The 25,268-nt window shown below is 41.7% G+C and overlaps 1 protein-coding gene across 1 annotated transcript; it reads left to right on the top strand.

Annotated features, from left to right (window-relative positions):
- Nucleotides 1-1,273: 1,273 nt before the first annotated feature.
- On the top strand, nucleotides 1,274-23,795 carry pik3cd (phosphatidylinositol-4,5-bisphosphate 3-kinase, catalytic subunit delta). The gene is made up of 23 exons (XM_015967667.3): nucleotides 1,274-1,590; nucleotides 2,269-2,443; nucleotides 2,828-3,056; nucleotides 4,093-4,325; nucleotides 4,516-4,692; nucleotides 6,089-6,244; nucleotides 6,664-6,753; nucleotides 7,690-7,911; nucleotides 11,013-11,109; nucleotides 11,251-11,381; nucleotides 11,466-11,516; nucleotides 11,619-11,786; nucleotides 16,472-16,593; nucleotides 16,678-16,821; nucleotides 16,902-17,001; nucleotides 17,078-17,244; nucleotides 17,606-17,715; nucleotides 17,813-17,891; nucleotides 17,986-18,153; nucleotides 20,066-20,189; nucleotides 20,454-20,599; nucleotides 21,696-21,828; nucleotides 21,920-23,795. Exons 2-23 carry the CDS (start codon nucleotides 2,303-2,305, stop codon nucleotides 22,055-22,057), a joined length of 3,126 nt encoding a protein of 1,041 aa, XP_015823153.1. The 5' UTR covers nucleotides 1,274-1,590; nucleotides 2,269-2,302; the 3' UTR covers nucleotides 22,058-23,795.
- The last annotated feature ends 1,473 nt before the right edge of the window (nucleotides 23,796-25,268 follow it).

The following is a 25,268-nucleotide window of genomic DNA, read 5'->3' on the forward strand; positions in this document are numbered from 1 at the left end:
TTAAAGGACTTGTCTTTATTGTTTCCTATTATTTCAAGAGTGCAAAATGATATCTGCATGTTAATGCTTGTCATCGGTAATTTATTCTAAACAGAAGCAGCTCAGTGCATCAAAATGAATGTTTCATGTGTTTGAAAGGTGAAGTCTAAAAAATCATGTTTGGAATTGTTCATTTTTTACTAATTTCTTTGTTTATATCTTTGTTGCCTCTGTGCCTCAGGGCTGTTGTAACTATAGCTCATCACCATCAGTGCGTTAATGTGTGTGTGAATGGATGAATGACAAACGAAGATAGTATGAAACGTGTCATTTAACCCTCCCACTGTCCTAATGGGTGTGACCCCGTGAGGAAAGTTGACCATTGAGCAGGATTGATGGTTTATCCCTTGGGTCTATGTGGCAGGGGTGAGAAGTGAGCACCACATCACCCCTGCCACGTGGACCTCAAGGGATAAACCATCAATCCTGCTCAATGGTCAACTTTCCTCACGAGGTCACCCATAAAGACAGTGGGAGGGTTATTATTCATCAGATCCAAGAAAAACCAACAAATTCTTAGTAAAAACATTTTCCAGCCGTAAAATCAACAGATTTGATAGAGCTGCTGTCAACACAGCAGCAATGCTGTACCTTAGACTCTTATTTTAAGTCTTAATTCCTTCAACAAATCATTAAAAAAAGTTTAGAAACAGGTGGTGAGCACACAACTTCTAAATAAAAATCTGTAGGTGGATGCTTGGCTCAACAAATAAGATACATGTTTAAGAAAAAAAGCATTCACTGTAAAAAATTGTTATGTCAACATTTCATCTATTTCTTGATTGATGAGTTAGTTAGTTAGTTAGTTAGTTAGTTAGTTTGTTTGTTTAAGGTGGTTTACTGATTGTTTTTTATTACAAAGGTTGCTGGTTTTGAACATGGCCGAATGCTGATCTGACAAAATAAATCCCAAGCAGTAATACATTTCTGTTTATCCTAATGCACGTTAAAAAAAGAGAAATTTAAAAAAATTTATGTTACTCAACATAAACTTTTTCGGGGAAGATTTAGGAATTTTTATTTATTTATTGCTGCCATAATAATAAATTGTAAATGATATAAAAATGAAAAAGACATTAATACATTTGTAGTGAATTGTGGATACATTGTTTATCAATCAACTTGATATAATTTTTATAAATGTTCTATTAACTAAGTGAATAATATTAAATATTAATCGGGTTTAGTCTCTAACTCTTAATAAATAATAATAACGTGTGTTTACGATGTATATTTGCTGGGGGTTGTTTAAGGGGTGCACACTTCTTTTGCGCTAGGTCTGAGTTCGACACTTTTCAGACGGTCCCTTGTAGCGGCGCGAGGCTGCGCGCTGCGGCTCCGTCAGTGCAACAGCGTCACCGCATGAATGACAGCGCAGCGCATCGGGAGAGAGACACTTCAGCACCGCGTCACACGAGCCGCACGGCCGCCGGTCGTCTGTGCAGGTGGATCCAAACGGACGGATTCCCGGTGCGTCTCTTCCTGGTGTTCCAGCTTTCACCTTCACTGTGGTAGAATCATGACGAGGTGACCGGAGCGGAGCGCTGACAGGCAAGTGTGTGTGTGTGTGTGTGTGTGTGTGTGTGTGTGTGTGTCTGTGCGCCAACAGGTTGGCAAAGCTTTTGCCATCAGTTGTTTTCAGAAAGCTCGTGTTTTCTTTTTTTTTAACTTCAAATATTTAACATTTTCTCTTATAATCCTCAAAATAATCAACATTTTATTTTTATTATAGCTTACATCATCCAACTGGGATTGATTTGTCACGTTTTATGAAGAAGTCTGCTTATCTGTCTTTAAAATGAAGGCAGCTCACCCAGCAGCACACGTTTCCTCTTACCAAAATCAATGGGGTAGAATTACTTTCAGGCTCTAAAACTGTTCAGTTTGAAGGAAGCAGAAGCAGTTTCAAATGAGCCGGAGCTTTATGCAACGTAGAATTCAGAGAACTGGAGTTTCTTTTTGTTTTACCATATTTGGCCCTTTTATCTCTTTCTGACATCATTAAAACTTAAAGCTGCATGTTAGAAACTGACTCAATAATCTGCATGAAGACAGTGCTGTTCAATTTTTGATTTGATTCATTTCCGTTAAATCTGTTATAATAAAAGCAGTTTGTTTATGTTTAAATCTTGAAACTACATTTGTGTCCAAAGTGAGCAAGTGTAAAGAGTGAACCTGTTAACCCGGTGGCCGTGCTTCCTCTGGGTGGACTTGTGTTCCGATCAGCAGCAGGGGAGCTGACAGTAAATGAGAGGCCATCACCATGCCCCCGGGGAAGTATGGGATGCAGGAGGAGTGGGAGAAGGAGGGGGACCAGAACATCCTCATGGATTTCCTGCTGCCTACCGGGATATTCCTCAAATTCCCTGTGCCTCGGAACGACACCATCAAAAACATCAAAAAGGTTTGTGTCCTCCCATTAGAAAAAACAGGACAGAAAACAGCTCCTTGCTGGTCCAGAAGGTTGGATCATGAGATAATAAACTGTCATGCTTTGTCACCACTGGTCATACACAATCTGCCTTTGAGCACATTAGTTGAATTAATATTTCCTTCAAACATTTAAATCAATTGAAACGCACCAGTTTAAAGCAATGACTGGTTTTGATCTGATTATGGGAAGAGGAGCCACAGCTCTGCTGTGAAATGTTAGCAAGCCAACAGTTCTGCCTCTTCACGCTGTTGGATTTAACAATTTATTGTTACTAAGATTTAGACAAAAATGTTCTGGATTTTTTGTTTGTTTCTTTTTAAATGTGGCATCGCTTTTGGTTCGTGATGGTTTCAGATGGTTTGGAGAAATGCCAAGACTGAGGCCCTGTACTGTGGACTGGGTGACCCCGAAGGGTACGTCTTCACCTGCATCAATGACACGGCGGAGAGGGAGGAGCTGGAGGAGGAGTCGAGGCGGATCAGCGACGTACGGCCTTTCATGTGCGTCCTGAGGCTGGTGGCCAGAGAAGGAGACCGGGGCGAGAAACTCACCAACTCTCACATCAGCTCGCTAATCGGAAAAGGTCAGCTGCATCTGATTAGCAGACAAAGCTACTTGTGATGTTGGTGTTGAAATATTTATAACATTAGATAATGACGCACGTCAACTCTTTTCAGTGTCTGCAGTTCTATTGCTGAGGAAATGAAAATATCTATAAATACATATGTGTGTGTTCACATACATCTTTTTTATTATGGAGTTCGGATTGGGACAATATTACATGTAAATTGTACCAAGTTTTGTAACTTGTAACATATTTTGTTACTGTAATTTTCTTTTTGTAACACGTTGTTCTTATTTTGTAAAATATTCTTTGGCTTTGTAGCATGTAATTCTTGTCTTGTACCATGTAACTGTTAGAGCTAACATGAAACTTTCATTTTGTAACTTTCTGAAAAAAAAGTATTTTTTTTCTGCAAAAACTCTCATAACACACATTTCAGTATACAGTTATACAAAACTCAAGTCTATGTACAAAACATTTTGTCCCGATTCTAGCTTCCTTCCTAAGGAACCACTGACGAGAATGACATGCTACAAAATGAAAGTTATGTGTTACATATTGAGAATTTCATTTTACAAAATAGAAGTTCTGGGTTACAAAATGAGTTTTATGTGTTACAAAATAAAAGTTACAGTTGCCAAACATGTAACAAATTACAAAACTTTGTACAAGTTACATGTAATATTGCCCCAATCCTAGCTCCATAATTTATTTATGTAATAACTCATTCAAATAGTTGAATAACTTTTTTTCCTGTGTTTATTTTAAGATTAACAACCTGGAAATTGAAAGTAGATTATATATATATATATATATTTATATATATATATATATATATATATATATATATATATATATATATATATATATATATATGTCATTATAGAAGACAAGATTGTCAGATTTATTTAAGCTACATGATTTCAAAAAAAGAAAAGACTTGTTAGAGCCATTTTTTCTGATTCAAGGTTAACCACTTCCAGAAAGATCCACAATGACTTGTGTTTTTTTTTTTGTTTTTGTTTTTGTTTTCTTTTTCTCAACAAATCATCAGGTCTGCATGAGTTTGAAGCTCAGAAGAACCATGAGGTGGATGAGTTTCGGTCCAAGATGCGTACGTTTTGTGAGGAGAAGGCGCTGGAGCGACATAATCTGCCATGGCAACAGTGGATGGAGTACAGCTTCCCATGTGACCTGGAGCCATGCTGCTCCCCTCCCGTCCACGGCGGCACCAAGTCCAAACACACCAAGAAGCTTTTCATCAATGTCAAGTTTGAGGCTTGTGATGTGAGTTGAGTCATGATGTGTGAAGTCCACAAAGAAACTTTAATTGAATGGAAAAAAAAACTGTTGTTCCATTTTGTGTAGAATAATTGTGGAGGATGATTTTATAGAAATCTGAGCACCTTTGGAAACCCCCCCCTCCCACTGCAGCAACACAAGCTCCTAATTTCTCACATGATTTTGTATTTTTTAGGAAAGCTTTATGCTGCAGCAGGACCCCCTGGACATCCCGGTGGCTCTGATGAAGAGCGCCTTGAAAAAGAGGGCCACCGTTTTTCGATCGGTGCGGCAGGAGCCTGAGGACTACACCCTACAGGTCAGCGGGAGGTGGGAATTTATCTACGGGAACCACCCGCTGAGACAGTTCAAGGTGAGTCGCATTAGCAAAATTAAATAAAACTTGTTATCGTCTACAAACATCATGGCAGCGAGTTTAAACGTTTTCTGATTTATACTCTATCTGTTTAGTTTAGCTTTAGAGCATGAAAACGTTTGCACGCTGCATTTATAACAAATGTGGTGAATTATTTTATCAGGACTGATCTTATTTCGACTGAACATTTCCACCTCCTCCTACTTGTCTCAGAGACGGAGCTAAAATATCAGAACAAAGTTCATGTTTCCCTAAAGCTCTGAAGAAAGTTTGACGCAAACGCTTTGGGCTCGTCCTTTATCTTTTGCTGGATGTGTTTTTCTCCAGGAGGAAGCCGAGTTCAGCTCCTGAACTGCCTGATTTGTGAATTTTTTTTTCTTACACTCATCAGCATCCACACAAAACAAACTCCCATAATTCCTGCCTGGTAGAGAGTTTGGCATGACTCGAACAGAGAACGAGCAGCTGTTTTGCATTATGCCATTTTTCAGCAATCACATGATCAATCAGAGCAGAGGGGGTCTTTAGTGTGTGTGTGTGTGTGTGTGGGGGGGGGGTGTTTAAGGAGACAGGAGCTGAAACAGAACGCTTCAGTTCTGCAGAATGAAGAAAAAACGGGGAGATTTGTGAGCATCATATGCTGCACGTATAGCAATAAAGCCAGTCTCGTGCTCCTCCTCCATCATTTTTGCATTTTGCTGCTTTTGTTTCAGCCGCTCCAGACTTCTGGACCGGCTGCAGTGAAACAGTCTGCGCAGATGTCAGTGATTTCCGTCCAACTCCACGTTGCCACCATGAAATGTCTCACAGAGCTGCTAGCTGCCTCCATCACTCATGCTACACCCGCCCCATGCAGATCTTCATCTGGGCCTTTTTTATGTCCTCACGCTTACGATATTTAAGCTTTCCCCTTTGATCTTCAGTCAAAGATGACAGTTTTCTGCTGCGTCGTTTCAACACTGAAGCCAAAAGTTAGGAGAAAAACATTATAAAGACAATGAAGCTTGCATTTCCTGGAATGTCTTTCACCTTAAAAACAATCGCTGTGTGCTAATAAAGAAACAGCAACTGTGCAGGTGGTCCACAGTAGCAGAGCCGACATGTCAGATCAAAAATGGCGTGAGTCAAGGTTTTGGTAGCAGGAGTCTCCATTGTTGATTTAGAAACTGCAGCTACCTGCAGTAGTGACTCATATCTGAATAGCAGCCCTGCAGAGGGGAGCTGCATCCAAATGTAATGAGATCTGGACTGCATTAACCTACAGCAAATGAGCAGCCTTCTGGAGTTAGCCTGCGCTATCGGGGCGCTGGGAAATATCAGTGGGTGAGCTGACTGATGGCTGCACCAGTACACTCACGTCCCCTTATCCCTCCTCCCTCCCTGTGTCCCACAGTACATTTTCTCCTGTTTAAGAAATGGTCAGAACCCTCAGCTCATCATGGTGCACCACTCCACCATCAGCAAATACCAGGAGGAACAGGGCCAGCTGTGTAGCCAGGTGGGCAAGATCCGCTCGCAGTCCAGACCTCCTCCTCTGCCCATGAAGAAGGTAAAAGGATGTCTTTATTAACCATCATTAAAATCAGTTACTATTCAACCAGCCCGTGGACTTTGGCACACACTGAAACAAATGTGATGCAGCATAATGTTGATAATTTACATGCTTGACACGTAAATAAGTGAGCTATATAAAGGACAAGCTGTCTTAAGTGGTTTGTGTCAATAAATCCAATCTGAGCAGCTCTGAGCTGTCATGAGAAAAGTTTCTGACAGTCTAACATTTAAAAACTTTATTTTAAATAATTGTAAAAGCTAGTGTGCTGCATCTTTGTCACAAGTTGCCAAACAGGAAGCTGCAGTAACAGTTTCACGGGTTAAACACCAGTGAATGCAAATGTGATGGGAAGAAAAAAAGACCAAAACAAAAACAAAATACCAATTTCCTCTTCTTTTTGCTCTTTCCTACAGCAAAACACTTCCTCTCTCTGGTCCATTAATGAGCCCTTCTACATTCACCTGCTGCAGGGCAGCCGAGTCAACGCCGACGAAGGAATGAAGGTTGGTGTGGTTTCACGTAGGTTTTTCTCTCACGTCGCTGCTCAATGAAATGCAGCATTCGCTTGTTTACCAATATCTCAATTTCAGTTGTACGAATGGTGAAAATGACATGTAAATGACAGAGAGGTCACATGGTCCAAACCGCACGTTTCCCATAATTCATCAAGGCAGTTGGTTGAAACTTCAAAACAGGAAGTGGGGAGGCCTATCTGGTTTTCACGTCTCATTCTGAGGCCTAGATTCTAAGAAAAAAGGCGGTCTTCATGCTCTTTCCCCCTCTCTTGCTCTCAGATGCACCTCTTTTTTCATTTTTACGTTGCATGCACCTTGTCGTCGTTGCATGTGTTTGCAAGTAGTCAGGGTTTTCCCTGTAATTTCCCTGCAAATGATCAGCAATGGGATGTTGAAAATTGCAGTTATATCCCAATTTTTTCCATTTACTTTCCTCCACTTGAGACAAAAATAACAAACATAAATATGTGTGTTTAGAAGGATTGTCAGGGTGTTTAGAAGCATTTCCTGGTGCTGCATTTGATCTTTGCTAACTCGCACCCGCAGTCAGAGATTTTTTTAAAATACATTTTCATGTTTTTTGACAATCGGCTTGCTTTATTTACAATTGTACAAATGTATTTCATTGTTTAATAATGCCTGTTAGCTTTTTTCTAATTCCTCCTGGACTCTGTAAAACCATTGCAACTTGATTACAAATAAAGTTGAGTTGATTACTCTAAGAAAGTGTAGAACATTGACTCATGGCTTGAGTGACACAGGAAGCTCTGAATCATCTATCAGCAAAGTCTGTAACTACTCCACAAACAATCAACCGCACGTAAGTGCTAAACATTTCAGCTTGCAAACCACATGTCATGTCTAATCATCACTCTGTGTATTTCTGTCCTCCCGTCTCTCCCCCACCACCACCACCACCTCCAGCTGGTGGTGCAGGCCGGCCTCTTCCACGGCAGCGAGCTGCTCTGTAAGGTGGTGACGAGCTCCGAGGTGACGGTGTGCTCCGAGCCGCTGTGGGATCAGAAGCTGGACTTTGACATCAACGTGTCCGACCTGCCCCGCATGAGCCGCTTGTGCTTCGCCCTCTACGCTGTCATCGAGAAGACCAAGAAACCCCGCGGCACTAAGAAGAAGAACAAGAGAGCGGTGAGGTTATCTCAAACTCACTCATCTTCAAGGTGTGATTGAGTGGAGAGATGCTCAGGCTGGTGTGTGCACGTTTGTTAACAGCCTCTCTCACACACACACACACTCATACACAGATGCTGTTTCCTCTCCAGCGTGTGTACTCTGAGGGTGTGTGTTTTCTGCTGCGTCTTGTTGTGCAAGTGACTTCAGTGGCAACGCTGCGGTTAACATTTCATCCGCCTAAGCTCTTTTATCTGCACATTATTCCAAGGAAGGAAGGATTTCGCAAACATTTTCAAGAAAGTCTAAAATCATTCACACGGCTAACACTACAACGCCCACCCACGCGCGGCTGGAGGTTTTACATTTCACTTCAACATTTAAGGCTCAGTGGACAGATGTGTGTGTAGGCCTAAAACGTTACAAAGCAGTTTTTTTTTAGACTGGGACTTTTTTAGGCCTCTATCTGCAGCTGAAGATAACGGGAATTTTTTGTTGCAAACATAAAGATCGCTGGTTGCAGGACACTAATTGAGATACCTTCAAATCAGCTCAAAATTAGGTTGTTATTGCTAAGCAACAAGAATATCTGCAAGTCCTTACCTAACAGATAATTATAGAAGATTATGAGAACTGTGCGTAGAAATCAGGAAAGTCATGTATATCCAACAAAAAGGTAATTTCGTTTTAAAAAGTGACTTTCTAATGATGATGCACTTCCAGTGAGACAGAACAAGAGTTAAGTTTGCTTTTTAGATCCTGCAGCCATGTGCACATTAACATATAAACATTGCATTACCAGTGACGTCAGCAAAGAGCTGCATGTGTCAGAATACAGAAGAAATTGTTACGTAAGTCTTGGTTGAATGTGATTTTCTGAGCTTTATTGACTCAAGATGTTTTAAAGGTCATTTAAAAAGAAGAAAAACAATAACCTAAAAATTGAGATTGTTAATGTTGCCTTAGTACTTTTGAGTAAATGTCTTACTAATGTAAAAAAATGTAATGAAGATACTTTTACTTTTACATAAACATATTTTTGTTGAATTGACTTAAATACAAATTAGAAAAATTAGATTCCCTTTAGATTTCTTAAACATGATTCTATTATCATGTTAAAATCCATGTTTCACTTAAAAAAAACAACAAATATCTCAAAGATTGACACTTGTTCATTTTTCTTCTCAGATACTCAACTCAACTATGCAGAATTATGCATGAAAAACTTGCTTGGCTCAGTGTGAAGAGTAGATTGAAGTATTTCTTCGTAATATTTGTGAGGAAAATTATAATTACAAAAATGCCAATAATTATATAGAGCAAGTTAGTGTTTTCCCAGACAATCATACCTATAATACACAGCAGATAAATGACATGAAAGGTGTTTCGCTACAAAGCTGTGGTTGCATGGAATACATAGATTCTTAATATTTGAAAGTAATGCAATTTCTTTTCAAAAGAAACTGAAAAATTTTTCTTTACACATTCAGTTGTATTGTGATTATGAATTCTGTAACAAATGATTGCATATCTGGTTTGAAGGCTGTAAACTAGATGTTGATGGACTATGAAGTGAAATGATGGACATGAAGCCACATACTTTATATTCAATATTAATTGGTGTGATTAGCTCCTGTCCTGATATTAGTGTGAATATGCAGTTTTGTTTCAAATAAGCAACTTCATCTTGAGCTTCTTATGGATCATGTGAATTATGGATGTGTGTGTGTGTGTGTGTGTGTGTGTGTGTGTGTGTGTGTGTGTGTATTATTTTATGTAAGGTATTTATGGCATTGTATGAAAATGTGTGAGACCCCAGGAAGACTAGCATCTGTATTTAAGCAGAAGCTAATGAGGATCTCAGTAAAACGAAACAAACCTCAAGCTTTATTTCTAAAGAGCCTCTCAGGCACAGGGGTGACGCCAAAGCACTGTACAGACATGCATTAGTCATAACAGGACAAGGATCAAAACAAAAATAAAAACAATAAAAAAGAAATAAAAACAGCACACGAATTTCAGTAATAAAAGCAGACCAACGGCCCCGGCTAAAGGCCAGATCAAATAAAAGTCTTTAGCCTGACCTTAAAAACTGTCGGATAATCAAATATTTTCAGTACAAATAAAATGCAAATTTATAACTCAAAGCTGGACAAATTCAATATGCCCTACAGCAGCAGATGAGTGTGTGTTTTCTCTAACGTGAGCTGTATTCGTTTTGTTATTTCTAAAACACAAAAGAACAAAAGTCCCAGAAACAGCTCATCTTAAATCGACGTGATTAATTTTTTTAAATAGATTTTATTTCATGCTGACCTTTAAGAAAACCAGACACCTTGATTTGATTTGCATAAAAATAAATTTAGATATTAGTCGAATTTGATTGTCCTGAGCTGTTGCTTTTTGTTCAGCTTTTTGTACACATTTTTGTTAATTTTATATCTAATTATCCAGCCTCTTTCCAACAATAATTACTTCAAACTCAAATTTCTTTTCTAAAATAAGATTATACCCCAGCTGCACTTTGAGACTTCAGTAAACTAACAAACCTCTTCACACCCACTCGCTGAACAACAATAAATTCCCCTTTTTCTGCAGCTGGTCTCAGCTTCTTTTGATCTGACAGCGCTGCGTGCGGCTGCGGGTACCCCATTAGGGCTGATTTACCAAACATAGCACCCAGGTGTGTTTAAGGGCACCTAGGCCACTTCTTTTTTTGGGTCACTTCTCTCTTCTGTTGCCCGGAAGAGAAGTCCTGCAGCCAGATGCCAAAGAGGCAGAAGGAAGCTGATCTATTTTAGCTCTTCTTGTCTACTACTCTGTTTTTAACTGTGTTCATTCTGCTTTTCTCATTTATTTATTCAGCACTGTAAAAAAGAATCTTAGACACCAAAGGTTTTAGTAAATTTACCTGACATAAACAAGAATCCACTTTTTGTATGTCTGAATTGTAATATTTAAAACTGCAGGGTAACAGTGTTAAGTTTGGATGTGATTAATTACAGGAACTGCATTTGCTTCTTAATCCAGATTTGATAGAGATTATGGGGGATGATAGGTACCTTTAGGACTCAAATGACAGGATTCTGTGTCTCTAAAAGCTCCCTTCACGTTTCCAGGACTGTCCGATCGCCTGGGTTAACACCATGGTGTTCGACTACAAGGACCAGCTGAAGACTGGGGAGTTCATCTTATCCACCTGGCCATCTGTACCTGGTACTTTCTACTTCTTCTTACATTTCTTCCTCCTAATTAAAGCTCTAACACTCACATCATCCTCCACATTATTTGGAATCAAACTAGTCTGTTGTGAAAACAATCTGCCGAAAATAACCTTTAATGTGACTTTATTTACAGACGACAAAAGCGACCTTTTGAACCCGATGGGAACCGTTGAGAAGAACCCCAACGTGGACAGCGCCGCCGGGCTTCTCATTCGCTTCCCCAACATTCGACCACACCCTCTCTACTACCCTCCTCTTGACAAGGTAATTCCTCCTGAAAATCTTTTAATTTCAGCTCTGCGGTGAATTTTTATTTCTAACATTCAGACAAAAACATCCTGATTACAGATGATTGTGATGGAGAGGAACGGAGATGCTGTTTTTGCCACTAAAGTGGAGGTAAGACCATGTCATTGTACAATATTTTTTATTTTATTTTATTATATTATTGGAAATGTTTCCCTCTGACCCGATTCTCTGTTTTGACTTTTGTTTCTGTAGCGCATGAGGCTGAAAGAAATCATGGACAACAAAAACTCCACCGAATTCTTTGAGGATGAGAAAGAGCTCCTGTGGAAGCTCCGCACTGAGGTTCGTGACTGTTATCCCGAGAGCCTGTCCAAGCTGCTCCTCATCACCAAGTGGAGCAAGAGAGAGGATGTCGTTCAGGTAATGATCTGGGGGTGATTGAGCAGCTTGATCAATTAGACTGATGTCATCCCGTTGTGATGTCATACCAGCTGGCTTCATTAAAATCAGAATGATACAGCTGGCTTCATCAGTGGTGGAAATGCATCTGATGAAGACTTTCTAGGAGTTTCATAAAAACATAATTGATGTTTTCCGAAATATTCTTTGGTAATAAACAGACATGTAAAAATTAGGGATGTGTGATAGTATCGGTCTACTATTAGCATTGGCTGATATCTTAGCATCCCGCTTAGGGAGAATGAGATTCAGCTGCTGCTGGAGACAAAATAAACATTCCACTTTTCCTAATGAAGTAGTTGTCATTTAGCACAGAAACCTTTAAAAATGTAAACATGCATGATAGAAGATATGTAGATGTTTTAGTTTTTCCATTTTTATGTGAGGGGGACATCATATATCGGTATTGGTTTATATCGGTATGGGAAATTAAAAGTCAGCAAAATTGGTATATTGATATCGGTAAAAAAAAAGCCAGTATCGAGCATCTTTAGCAAAAACATCATGGCTTGTGTGGTTTTGCAGAAAAAAAAAACATTAGATTTCCAGTTGGGGTTGGTGAGAGAACGATAACAATATACATTTAGAAATAACTTTTCCTCCTTGAACCGTCACCTTATAGTGGTGGAGGAGTTTCAGTGCCCTAATGATCCTAGGAGCTATGTTGTCTGGGGCACTTTGTGCCCCTGGTAGGGTCTCCCATGACAAATTGGTCTTAGGTGAAGGGTGAGACAAAGAACGGTTCAGATCTTTCATGAAGGTAAATTCAAAGAGTCGGAGAACCCGGCCCGGACTGGGGTCCCACCCAGGAGCCAGGCCTGGGGTTGGAGCCCGTGAGCGAGTGCCTGGTGGTCGGGCTTTCGCCCATGGGGCCCGGCCAAGCCCAGCTCGAACCGGATACATGGGCTCATCCAACTGTGCACCCACCACCCGCAGGAGGAACATGAAGGGTCCGGTGTAGTGTGGATCGGGTGGCAGACTGAGGCGGGAGGCTTGGCGGTCTGATCCCCGGACAAGGAAACTGGTTTTTGGGACATGGAAAGTCACCACGCTGGTGAGGAAGGAGCAGGAGCTTGTGGCAGAGGTTGAGCGGTACCAGGTAGATATAGTCGGACTCACCTTGACACATAGCATTGGCTCTGGAACCCAAGTCCTTGAGAGGGGTTGGACACTCTCCTTTGCTGGAGTTGCTCCGGGTGAGAGGCGGAGGGCTGGAGTTGGCTTTTTGTTAGCCCCAAGGCTCTCTGCCTGTGTGTTGGGGTTTACCCCGGGGGACGAGAGGGTAGCTTCCCTGCGCCTTTGGGTCAGGGAACGGGTCCTGACTGTTGTTTGTGCTTATGGGCCAAATATCAGTTCAGAGTACCCACCCTTTTTGGAGTCCCTGGGACGAGTGCTAGATAGTGCTCCATCAGGGGACTCCATTGTCCTGCTGGGGGACTTCAACGCTCACGTGGGCAATGACAGCATGACCTGAAGGGGTGTGATTGGGAGGAACGGCCTGCCTGATCTGAACTCGAGTGGTGTTTTGTTATTGGACTTCTGTGCAAGCCGCAGTTTGGCCATAATGAACACCATGTTCGAACATAAGGATGCCCATCGGTACACTTGGTACCAGGGCAGCCTAGGTCGCAGGTTGATGATAGACTTTGTAGTCTGACCTGCGGCCGTATGTTTTGGACACTCGAGTGAAGAGAGGAGCGGAGCTGTCAACTGATCACCACCTGGTGGTGAGTTGGATCAGATAGCAGGGGAAGATGCCGCGTAGACCTGGCAGACCCAAACATATAGTGAGGGTCTGCTGGGAACGCCTGGCAGAAAAACCTGTCAAGACGGTCTTCAACTCCCACCTCCGGCAGAGCTTTGACCGCGTCCCGAGAGCAGTGGGGGACATTGACTCCGAGTGGGCCTTGTTCCACTCTGCAATTGTTGAGGCGGCTGTTGCTAGCTGTGGTTGCAAGGTGGCCGGTGCCAGTCGTGGTGGCAACCACTGTACCCGCTGGTGGACACCAGAGTTTCGAGGAGCCGTCAGGCTGAAGAAGGAGGCCTACAGGGAGTGGCTGGTCTGTGGGTCTCCGGAGGCAGCAGACAGGTACCGGATAGCCAAGCGGGGTGCAGCAGTGGCAGTTGCCGAGGCAAAATCTCGGGCGTGGGAGGAGTTTGGTGAGGCCATGGAGAAAGACTATCAATCGGCTCCAAAGAGGTTCTGGCAAACTGTCCGGCGCCTCAGGAGAGGAAGGCAGCAACTCGCTCACACTGTTTACAGTGGGGATGGAGAGCTGCTGATGTCAACTGGGGCTATAGTCCGACGGTGGAAGGAATACTTTGAGGAGCTCCTCAATCCCACCTACGCGCATTCCGAGGAGGAACCAGAGCCGGGAGACCTGGGGATGGACTGTCCAATCTCGGAGGCAGAAATTGCTGAGGGAGTGAAACAACTACACAGCGGCAGAGCCCCGGGGGCGGATGAGATGTGTCCTGGGTATCTCAAGGCCATGGATGTTGTAGGGCTGTCGTGGTTGACACGTCTCTGCAACATTGCGTGGTGATCGGGTGCAGTTCCTGTGGAGTGGCAGACCGGGTTGGTGGTCCCCATCTTTAAGAAGGGTGACCTGAGGGTGTGTTCCAGCTATAGGGGGATCACACTCCTCAGCCTCCCTGGAAATGTCTACTCCAAGGTACTGGAGCGGAGGGTCCGATTGATAGTTGAATCTCAGATTGAGGAGGAGCAATGTGGTTTTCGTCCTGGCCGTGGAACTGTGGACCAGCTCTATACCCTTGCAAGGGTGATGGAGGGGGCATGGGAGTTTGCCCAACCAATCCACATGTGTTTTGTGGATTTGGAGAAGGCTTATGACCGTGTCCCCAGGGGCACCCTGTGGGGGATGCTCCAGGAGTATGGGGTGGTTGGCTTTCTGTTAAGGGCCATTCAGTCATTTTACCAGAAGAGCGTGAGTTTGGCCAGCATAGCCGGTAGTAAGTTGGACCTGTTCCCAGTGAGGGTTGGACTCCGCCAGGGCTGCCCTTTGTCACCGGTTCTGTTCATTACCTTTATGGACAGAATTTCTAGGTGCAGCCGTGGTGTGGAGTGTGTCGAGTTTGGTGGCAGGAGAATCTCATTTCTGCTTTTTGCGGATGATGTGGTCCTCCTAGCTTCATCCAGCTCTGACCTTCAGTTCTTGCTGGGTAGGTTCGCAGCCGAGTGTGAAGCGGCTGGGATGAGGATCAGCACCTCCAAATCTGAGACCATGGTTCTCGACCGGAAAAGGATGGCTTGCCAACTCCGGGTCGGGGGAGAGGTCCTACCTCAAGTGGAGAAGTTTAAGTATCTTGGGGGTCTTGTTCACGAGTGAGGGTAGGAGGGATCGGGAGATCGACAGGCGGATTGGTTCGGCGTCTGCAGTGATGCGGACGCTGAGCCGATCTGTCGTGGTGAAGAGGGAGCTGAGCCAGAAAGCCAGGCTCTCGATTTACCGGTCGACCTACGTCCCAATCCTCACCTATGGTCATGAGCTTTGGGTAATAATCGAAAGAACGAGATCACGGATACAAGCGGCCAAAATGAGTTTCCTCCGTAGGGTGGCCGGGCTCAGCCTTAGAGATAGGGTGAGGAGCTCGGGCATTCGGGAGGGACTCGGAGTAGAACCGCTGCTCCTCTGGATCGAAAGGAGTCAGTTGAGGTGGTTTGGGAATCTGGTCAGGATGCCTCCTGTACGCCTCCCTGGGGAGGTGTTTCAGGCATGTCCTGCTGGCAGGAGGCACCCGGGTCGACCCAGGACACGTTGGAGAGGTTACATCTCCAATCTGGTCCAGGAATGCCTTGGGGTCCTGCCGGAGGAGCAGGTGGAGGTGGCCAGGGAGAGGACGGTCTGGAGCTCCCTAGTTGGGATGCTGCCCCCGCGACCCGGACCCGGATAAGCGGGGGAAGACGACGACGACTTTTCCTCGATAGACATTTGAGGACCAGTCGATAAAACCTTTTTAGAACCTTCTTTTTCCATCGTTGATTCTTAAACAAGCTGGATTTAAAACATGCAGAGACATTTTTGAGAATTTGTATTTTCTGTTCTAATCCAAAACAGTTAAATAATGTTTCATGAGATGAGCAGCTTTTGAAAATAAATGTTCTGATATCTTCAAATCAAATTCAAACGTAACAGCGCATAAAAGATTGACAAATGTATGACATCATTATATATATCGATGGGAAATGTTTCCATCTCACCCAGACCTAATTTCCAGTAACAACTCTAAACAACAGTTGGAGCTGTGTGTGATTTCTCATCACAATAATTAGAATATTCAGACACCTTGCTCATGCTAGAGAATGCTACTTTCTATTGAATGACTCATTGCAAACAGATCTGGGTTCATTAACGTAAAAAATCTTGACCATTTTAATCATGTAAATAAATAATCCCAGTTTATTGGAAATTAAAATTGTGATTTTTTTTACTGCTATGTAGAGGAGTAATGAATGCATCAGATCCAACCTCGACAAATACTATTTGAGAATATAGTTTTGAGAGCTTTGAGAATTAGCTCATTAATCTCCACAGCAGTACAAAACTAAAATTAGATGGCTATATTGTCATGGTGTTAATTTAGGTTGTTGTTGTTGTTTAAAATCGTCCTGTATTTCTTCTTAGATGGTGAGTTTATTGAGAAACTGGCCTGATCTCCCTGCCATCCAGGCCTTGGAGCTGCTGGACTACAGCTTTCCCGACCCAGCAGTCCGATCCTTTACCATCAGGTGTCTCAGGAAGCTTAGGTACACACACACTCCTTGTGTTTGTGTTTTTTTTTAGCAGCAGGTTTCTTTTTCTCTAATTTATTTAAATGTCTTTGAACCCAGTGATAATGAACTGCTGCAGTACCTAATCCAGCTGGTCCAGGTCCTGAAGTACGAGTCCTACTTAGACTGTGATCTCACCACCTTTCTGCTGGAGAGGGCGTTGTCTAACAGGAGGATAGGACACTTTCTCTTCTGGCATCTCAGGTGAGATGCTGTTTCATGGTAATTATATTAAAACATCTATAGGATTTTTGTTTAATTAGAGATTTTTGTGTTTATTGCAGATCAGAGATCCACGTGGCATCTGTGAGTTTGCGTTTTGGCCTGATTCTGGAAGCTTACTGCAGAGGAAACATCCACCACATCAAGCTGCTGACCAAACAGGTAATCACACCATTATGAACTTTAACCTCCACAGCAACACACTGGTGTTGTTCTAAAGCTCAGTTTTACTTCTCAGAATGAGGCCCTGGGTAAAATGAAGGCCTTGAGTGACATTGTGAAGTCAGGCTGCCAGAAAATGACAGTAGAGGACCTGAAGCTGTGCATCAGGCAGGAGTCCTACATGGAGGCATTGTCCAACCTCATGTCACCACTCAACCCCAGCATCATCCTTGTTGAGCTCTGGTTAGTGGCAGAAAATACATAATTATGTTTGTAATGTAAACTTTTGTTCTTTCAATGCAATTTGGGTGATTCTTTGTGGGTTTTAATGATAAAATGTTAACACTTTTTCCTTAAAATGACTAGTTAACAGACCATTAACAGATTTGGTTATTTGTAATCCTGTCACATCAAAATTTAAGCTTATTTTCACCATTTTTAGTGTCTATTAAATTATATAAATATGTTGCAGAAGACAATTATTAATTATGCATAACCGTTTCATTTAAAAGCCAAAAATCACTTTGCTCAGCCTTTTGTAGAGCTTGAATCTGGAGTTCTGTCCAAGCGACTGTGTTTGAAATGACAGTTTTTGCTTTTGCAGTGCAGACAAATGCAGATTTATGGACTCTAAAATGAAGCCTCTTTGGATGATGTATAAGAACCCCTCAGAACATGCAGACATGGTGGGAATCATCTTCAAAAATGGAGACGGTGAGACACAAAGATGAGGAGAATTTGCCCCCACATGCACGGATGGAAACATTAAACTTTAAATGTGATTTTGATGCGATGGGTGAATATTTTTCAGATCTTCGTCAGGATATGTTGACCCTGCAGATGATCCATCTGATGGAGGACCTGTGGAAGAAAGAGGGCCTGGATCTGAGGTCGGTCCTTTCTTTTTTTGCATCACTTAAATGCATCAAACATGGAGGACTTCTACACAAACTAAATTCAGTTTTTCCCACCCTGCACCCACAGGATGATCCCGTATGGCTGCCTGTCTACTGGGAATAAAATGGGTCTCATCGAAGTGGTGAAACACTCCGACACCATCGCCAACATCCAACGGAACAACAGCAACAGTGCTGCTACTGCTGCCTTCAACAAGGACGCCTTGCTCAACTGGCTCAAATCTAAGAATCCTGGGTGAGGATGATGTCTCAATGGTAACTTCTACACCTCTACTATCACTCTGGAAGTAATGATCCTCGGGTCTATTATGTCAGCGCTAAAGCACTATTTTAAGCTACAGGAAAGCTGCAGAGGGAGGTTAGAAAGTTTTCCTGTGTCAGGACATGTTGTCATGAGCTTTGTCCCAGTTTCAAATGTAGCAGTTTACTCCATCATTTCATCACATGTGCAATGTGCACTTGTTAAATCCTTAAGGAGGCAAATAGGGTAATTTTGTATGTTTTAATATGTTGCCTCTCAAGATAAAAATCCCAAGGCGCTTCACAAGAACTATAAAAATAAATAAATAAATGATTACAAAGATCATTATAAAAATGGGAGAAAATGGGAAAAATTAAAGGGATACTAGGCAGTTTTGGCTTGCTTTTAGCACCCCCTAGTGTCCGTTTAGTAGAACCAAAAGTGAAACTCATCCGTCACTGTGCATTCATCTATTTACCACCTTAATCTAACACTTGAAATGTCTCTTCAGCCTTCATTAGTTTCTACAGGAGCGGTGCATCACGAAATCAAATCAGCTGTGTTCATGATCTAAAACATGCTGAAACATGCTGGAAGCAGACTGCAGCGCCAGGCATGACAGCTCCACATTACTAAGACTAAAGTGGAACCTATGGACCGGGCTAGCACTCAGTTGCAAGTGCAATGTTCTGGTCACAGGAGACAGTGGCGGTGTGTGTGACATTTCATTAACCCTGTAAAGGGTGATTTCAGCACATACTGGCTCAAGAAAATGATTAAAAATACAAAGAAGTTGCATAGTATGACTTCAAGATCAAACATTTTGAATAAAATGAAAAAGAAAAATCATGGGATCCTGGAAAAGACAGAATTAGCAGAAACAATTGCATAAATAAAGAAGCTAGAGAGCAAGAAGAGGATGAACAGAAGGTCACACCAAAGCCAGCCTGAGCTGTTTCGGCTGCTTTTTAAAGGAGACCAATGAGTCCACTGGTCTCAGGCTCAGGGGGAGAGAGTTCTTGGGCCACATCAGAAAATCCTAATCCTGATGTGTTGCACAATCACTATTAGTTGGTAGTGTGAACTATTTGAAACCAGTGGCCTAAATTGGTGCTCTTGCTGCTAAAAATAACTCTTTCCTCAATGGGTTATGGACTCTGGACTTCTGCAAGTACCCTGTGGTGTCTTAACGTCTGAACATCATCAGCGGATCCACTGGGTCTAATTGACTGCAGCTTAAATAGTTCAAATCTTATGAAATAGCAATCTATGAACAACTGATATCTTACCTGCTGTTTTTAATGACCTCAGTTGGGAAGAATAGTGGTCAGTTCTTGTTGGCTTGACGAGCAAACAGCTGAAAAGGATTTTAGTCTTGTGAAAACATTTCAAATCTCAAAGGTGCTATCAGCTCTGCATGATAAATATTCTAGCAAAAATATTGTGATATTCATGCATGAAATTAATTAGTTTTAATTATTTTTCCTGGTGTCCATGTCAGCATAGTGACAGACCAAAATAAATACATAAAAAAGGTTTGCAGGCAACTCCTGCAGTGTTTCATAAGAGTGGATTTTTATTTGGTGCCAACAGTATGTAGGTCTCGCATCTGAAAGCATCTTGGAGTATATAATGAATAAGCCTTTGTGCATCACGATGGCAACAGAAGAGAAAGGTTATTAGCTTGAAATGCTGCATAGCTGGAGACAGAGCATAGAAAATTAATAAAAAGCTCAACACACCGAACCAAATGCTTGTCTAGACTGAATGGAAGTGATGGTCAATCATTACTCTGTCACATGACCCTCTGGGAATGTTTCATGTATTTTTCTGCAGCAGGGATTACAGCTGAGTTAGTGTGCACTCACACCTCTCTTCCTTGTTTCTCTGACTTTGTTGTCACCAGGGATAAACTTGATCAAGCAATAGAGGAGTTCACACTTTCCTGCGCTGGCTACTGTGTAGCTACTTACGTGTTAGGCATCGGAGATCGTCACAACGACAACATCATGATCCGAGAAACCGGACAGGTCAGGTTTATCACATGTATGAATGTGTGTGTGCTGTTATGATACTATTGAATGTGACATTGTTATTTTTTCTGAGGCTTGATTCAGAATTTTTTAGCTTGGTTTGTGAATAATTCATTTTACTGAACATTAGGATAATGTCTTGTCTATCAGACGTTAGTACATCTTGACAAGGGATCAGAAAATAATAGTACACGTACTAGAAATCTGTTCTACTTAGGGAAGAAGTGTCCCTAAATCGTATCTTTCCACCACACTTTTCAGCTTTTCCACATTGACTTTGGACACTTCCTTGGCAACTTCAAGCGTAAACTTGGGATAAATAGGGAGCGTGTGCCTTTCATCCTGACATACGACTTTGTCCATGTGATTCAGCAAGGAAGGACCAACAATAGTGAGAAGTTTGAAAGGTACAGTTATGATAAATGTATTCATCTGAGCAAAACATTTGCATTCTTCTACATGCTTACAGCTATGGGAGGCTATATCGCCTCATATTTACGCTACAAGCTATTAGGAGGATTGTAATTTCACTGGCAGAGTGTGAAGGAATCTTTTTAAATAATTGTTATCTAATTAACAGACCATCACTAATACAAGACATTGCCTTGAAACCAATGTTTTTTATGAGTAAAAGGTGTGGAACACTGAAAAAACATGTTTTTATAATTCTTTCTGATTATAATCATTCTATGTGTTTCATAGAGGCTGAGCATGAAAATAGTCTTCTCCACCTATCTCCTCCATTAGAAAATAGACGTTGAAATGGTAGCATTTGAAAATCCTATACATTACACTGTCACTTAACATTTATCGACTCACCCATCTTGGCTCCTGACAAGGAAGGCTGTTGTTGGTTTAGCGTCCAGCAAACAGCAGAGAACATATTGGCTAGTAGAAGCTAACCATTAGCATTGGTAACTCCACCACACAACAGAACTCCTCCAGGCTTGTGTTATTTGTGAGAATAAAACATCCATGTTGCAAAGCAAACTGATCCAGTGGTAGAGTTGCGTTGCTATCCAGTCCGAAGTGAGAAATCCAAAAATCAGGAAATAAGACTCCCATTCCTGTCGCCTGAAGCTCAGCTCTGATGTGGCTCACTTCTACTTCCTGAAACGAGTGCACTGGAGCTTTGTTTCCACAGAGTATGGCTTACAAGGCATTCACTCCTACTAAAGACCACTGCAAATGTACTGATTAAACAATTGATCCACACATTTAAAATGCTGCTTTTCCTACTTCCTGTAGTAGCTAGCTGTACTGTGTTGCTAACCTTAGCAAGTGTGGGAACAACGACAAATTGAGATTTCATTTCTGCTTAATTTAATATCTTCCCTCTTATACAACAGTGCTATAGCTACTTAAAAATATGTTCTTTGCAGCTGCCTATGTAATGTTACTGTTGAGTTAAGTTGTAATTTTCTTTAATCACCACAAGGGGCTGCCACTCCAGCAATCCCCCACTTTTCTCACTAATAGATGATTTTCTGATTTCCTTTTCAGGTTCAGGGAATACTGCGAGTGGGCCTACAAGATCCTATGTAAGAACGGGACTCTGTTTGTTAACCTCTTCGCTATGATGAAGGCAGCAGGCCTGCCTGAGCTCACGTCCTCCAAGGATATCCAGTATCTAAAGGTACACAACAATGATGACAAATATGTTGATGTTTTGATGATTATGAGGATCATGATAATAAAGTTTACTTTGTGTTTGTAATTTTCAAAAGGATTCATTGGCTTTGGGGAAGTCAGAGGATGAAGCACTGAAGAATTTCAAAGTAAAATTCAATGAAGCTTTACGGGAGAGCTGGAAAACAAAGGTCAACTGGATGATGCACTCCTTGGCCAAAGATAACAGACCATGAAGAGCACTGCATCAATAAAACCCCACCAAAAATGATGACTTTTAACTTATAGACATAAAAACGTACATACATGTTTTATGTGAAGAATGGCATTCAAAGACAGACAAATGTTTACACGTCACTGGCTGATTTGTGGTACATAACAACTAAACAAAGGCATCTAAAGACCGTGAGATGTTGTGTCTCATTGCTTCACCAAATATTTTAATCGTGAAGGAGATCCATCTTTCGCCAGTTTACGAATGGATTGTACGTTTCCGTGAGGAGATATCAGACCGGATCATAAATGTATTTTTGAATCTTCAGAGCCTTTACTTGAAAACCATCTACTCATGAAAAGAGAATCAGTGAAACAGAAAGTTCATAAGTCTGGTTGCATTAGTCACCAGGCGGCGAGCTGCAAACAAACTGTGAGATGACTCTAGACAGCTCCTCGCATCAGAGCAAAACGGAACAGCGGCAGTTTCACCTCAAGACTTTCGGACGGCTGACAACATTTCCATGGCTCTGTCACATCCTCTTATTTAAACTGCCTTGTTGCATTTGTGTCTCATATTTTTTATTTGTTTTATTTAATTTTATTACCTTGAACCACTTGTAAAGCCAGCATTGATGTTCTAGTATGTGTTTCATTGCCGTAATGTGATTTGGCATTGAAGTGCTTACTGTTCTGACCCTGATGTGCCAATACACCTGAAATATTATAACATACTGTAAAGTGAGATGCTCAGACTGATATTTCACTCTAGTACCAGGACTGTAAGACTCTAACTAAAGAGGTAATGTGCATTAAAGGTGCAATGCCATCGTTTGCTCAGATGAGGAACTGTGTACCACTCTCTTGTCTGTTGCAGAAGCCAGCGACGCGCAGCTTTGCAGGAATACTGAAAACTGGTCAGCTATAAAACATGTTCATGCTTAAAGTGAGAAAACAATATGCCTATATACATTTCTAAATACCACAGTGTATTTAGCTTTTAAGATGTGTGTGGACAAAAACACAGCCAGGTTCAGTGTTTACCTCATTTCCTTTTATTCTGCTAAGCTTAGCAAAAAGTCGCCTGGCTCTTATGTTACACTTTCACTATGAGAGAGAGACTGTATCTTTATTTTTATCTTTTAAAATGCCTTAACTGTTTTAATAATAAATACCACTGGCAGCTTGAGGGAGAAATCACGTTAGGGACAAAATATTGAAAGTTAAAAGCCATTAACATGTGGATGTGTTTCTCTGAATGTGCTGTTGGTCAAAAAGTCTCGGTTTGCACAACATGAGCTTTCTGAGAAGTGTGTGTGTGTGTGTGTGTGTGTGTGTGTGTGTGTGTGTGTGTGTGTGTGTGTGTGTGTGTGTGTGTGTGTGTGTGTGTGTGTGTGTGTGTGTACTGTTAATGTTTTGCACTAGAATTAGCATTTTTATTTTTGGCTTGATGTGTCAGATGCTATGAGAAGTTTTTCTAGCTTTAAAAAGCCTGTTGCTGTTCACTTGAGTGTTATTTTTTCTGGTTCTGGTGGATTACATGCAATACATTCTGCTGTTTGTCTTAAAATGGCCCCTTGTCTATTTTCTTTAAATTCATTTGACAGATAAAACTCAGACGTTTAGGGTAAATATTCACTGAGGAATTTAAAACTGTTCTTTGCGCTTTTTTTACTGCAGTGGCGTGTCCAGGCCTTTCAGGTGGCCCAGGTGGGGCACTTGTCTGTGCATGAGTGGCACCTATGGTTATGGTATTTTTTCCCCTTGGGGGGGGGGGGGGGTCACCGGGTCACCCCTCACAAAGTCTTTTTTTTTTTCTTGTCATTTTAGTGAATTTGTGTGCTTCACAATGTGCCATGACCAGTTTTCTCTTTTTTTTTCTTCAAGCTGTTTTGGGTGGTTAGAAAGCCCCTCTTGGTGCATTTCCACCACCAACTGGAGTTGAGTGAGAATGGGACTGGAATTCTAAATACTAATTATGCCAATGCGAAAAAATAATAAAGAATAAAAATAATACAGAAAGGTTTCTGTTGGCCTGGGGCTGGAAACAATGTTAAAGGTGCATGCTGCCACCTACTGTTTTGGGGGTTTTGAACCCCAAGCTTTTTTGTAAATTCAAATTTAAATTGAACTCAGTGGGGTGGCCAATCAGATTTCAAGGGTGGTATGTGCTACCCCAGGCCACTCCCTGGACAGGCAGCTGATTTACTTTTACCCAAAATTATGGGTCAAAACCACAAAAACACTGTAGGCTTAAATTTATTAAATAGTAAAATAACTTTGAGACTCAACTCTGTTTTACACACATGAAGCTGAAGCAGAAAGATAGATTTTGTTAACATAAGTTTAGATTATGTCTGCCATTTACCTGCATTCTGCTTCTGCACTGGCTGTTTGAAATGGAAAAATGCCCTCAGTAAACCCTCTGCAATCTCTCAGGCTCTCTAGAATCCAAGTTCAATGTTAAGCTTGTTTCTTTGAAACTGGCTATTTATTTAGATAAAGGCCCAACCTGTTTCCCATTTCTATATGATTTTCAACGTTCATTAAGTGTTTAGATTTGTGAAAATGAGTTTATCAAACAATATAGGTTATGAATAGGATCAAAACAAAGGAATTAGATAATAAATTAACCAATTTTTGGCAACTCCTGCTTTGCAGCAGTTTTCATAAAACCAGAAGGAGGCCGCATCAAACATCAAAACAAATTATTAACAAAGTAAGCTTTTCTATTTGTGATAAGAGGTTACAGTAAATTGCAAATGTTTATTGTGAAGGCTAACACATTTTCACAAAATGTTCTGTCCTCATCTGGGACGTAATTCTGGGGGGGGGACGGGGGGGACATGTCCCCCCCACTTTTTCAAAAGGCAGTTTTGGTCCCCTGCACTTTTTTCCGTCCAAAAACAATGTTACGCTCCATTAAATGGATTTGGTTGAGCACTAGGACCGAAACGGAAACCGGTTTACTATTAGACCCGCCCAAAAGCTAATCTATTGGCTCTGCTGATACTTGCTAACGTATTATTGGCTGTTGCTGCTGTCACTCAAGTTGTAAACAGTCAGAACGTGCTCACGTTGTTTTGCTAGTTTGGAGCCGCTAGGGAACACCGGTACTGAGTCACATCGTCAACTAGACGCTGTGTAATATCAGAGCTCAGCTCAGCTTCCATTACATAACATTTGAATAAGTGTTCATTTGTGAGTCTTTGGTAGTTATGCACAGCCAGGAGG

The sequence above is a fragment of the Nothobranchius furzeri genome, chromosome 15 (assembly GCF_043380555.1).
Source record: "Nothobranchius furzeri strain GRZ-AD chromosome 15, NfurGRZ-RIMD1, whole genome shotgun sequence".
NCBI lineage: Eukaryota > Metazoa > Chordata > Actinopteri > Cyprinodontiformes > Nothobranchiidae > Nothobranchius > Nothobranchius furzeri.

Coding starts and splice junctions, on each gene's coding strand:
- pik3cd (XM_015967667.3), top strand. CDS start 2,303: ATGCCCCCGGGGAAGTATGGGATGCAGGAGGAGTGGGAGAAGGAGGGG. Junction 2,444..2,827: donor CCATCAAAAACATCAAAAAG/GTTTGTGTCCTC, acceptor TGATGGTTTCAG/ATGGTTTGGAGAAATGCCAA. Junction 20,190..20,453: donor TGATCCGAGAAACCGGACAG/GTCAGGTTTATC, acceptor CACACTTTTCAG/CTTTTCCACATTGACTTTGG.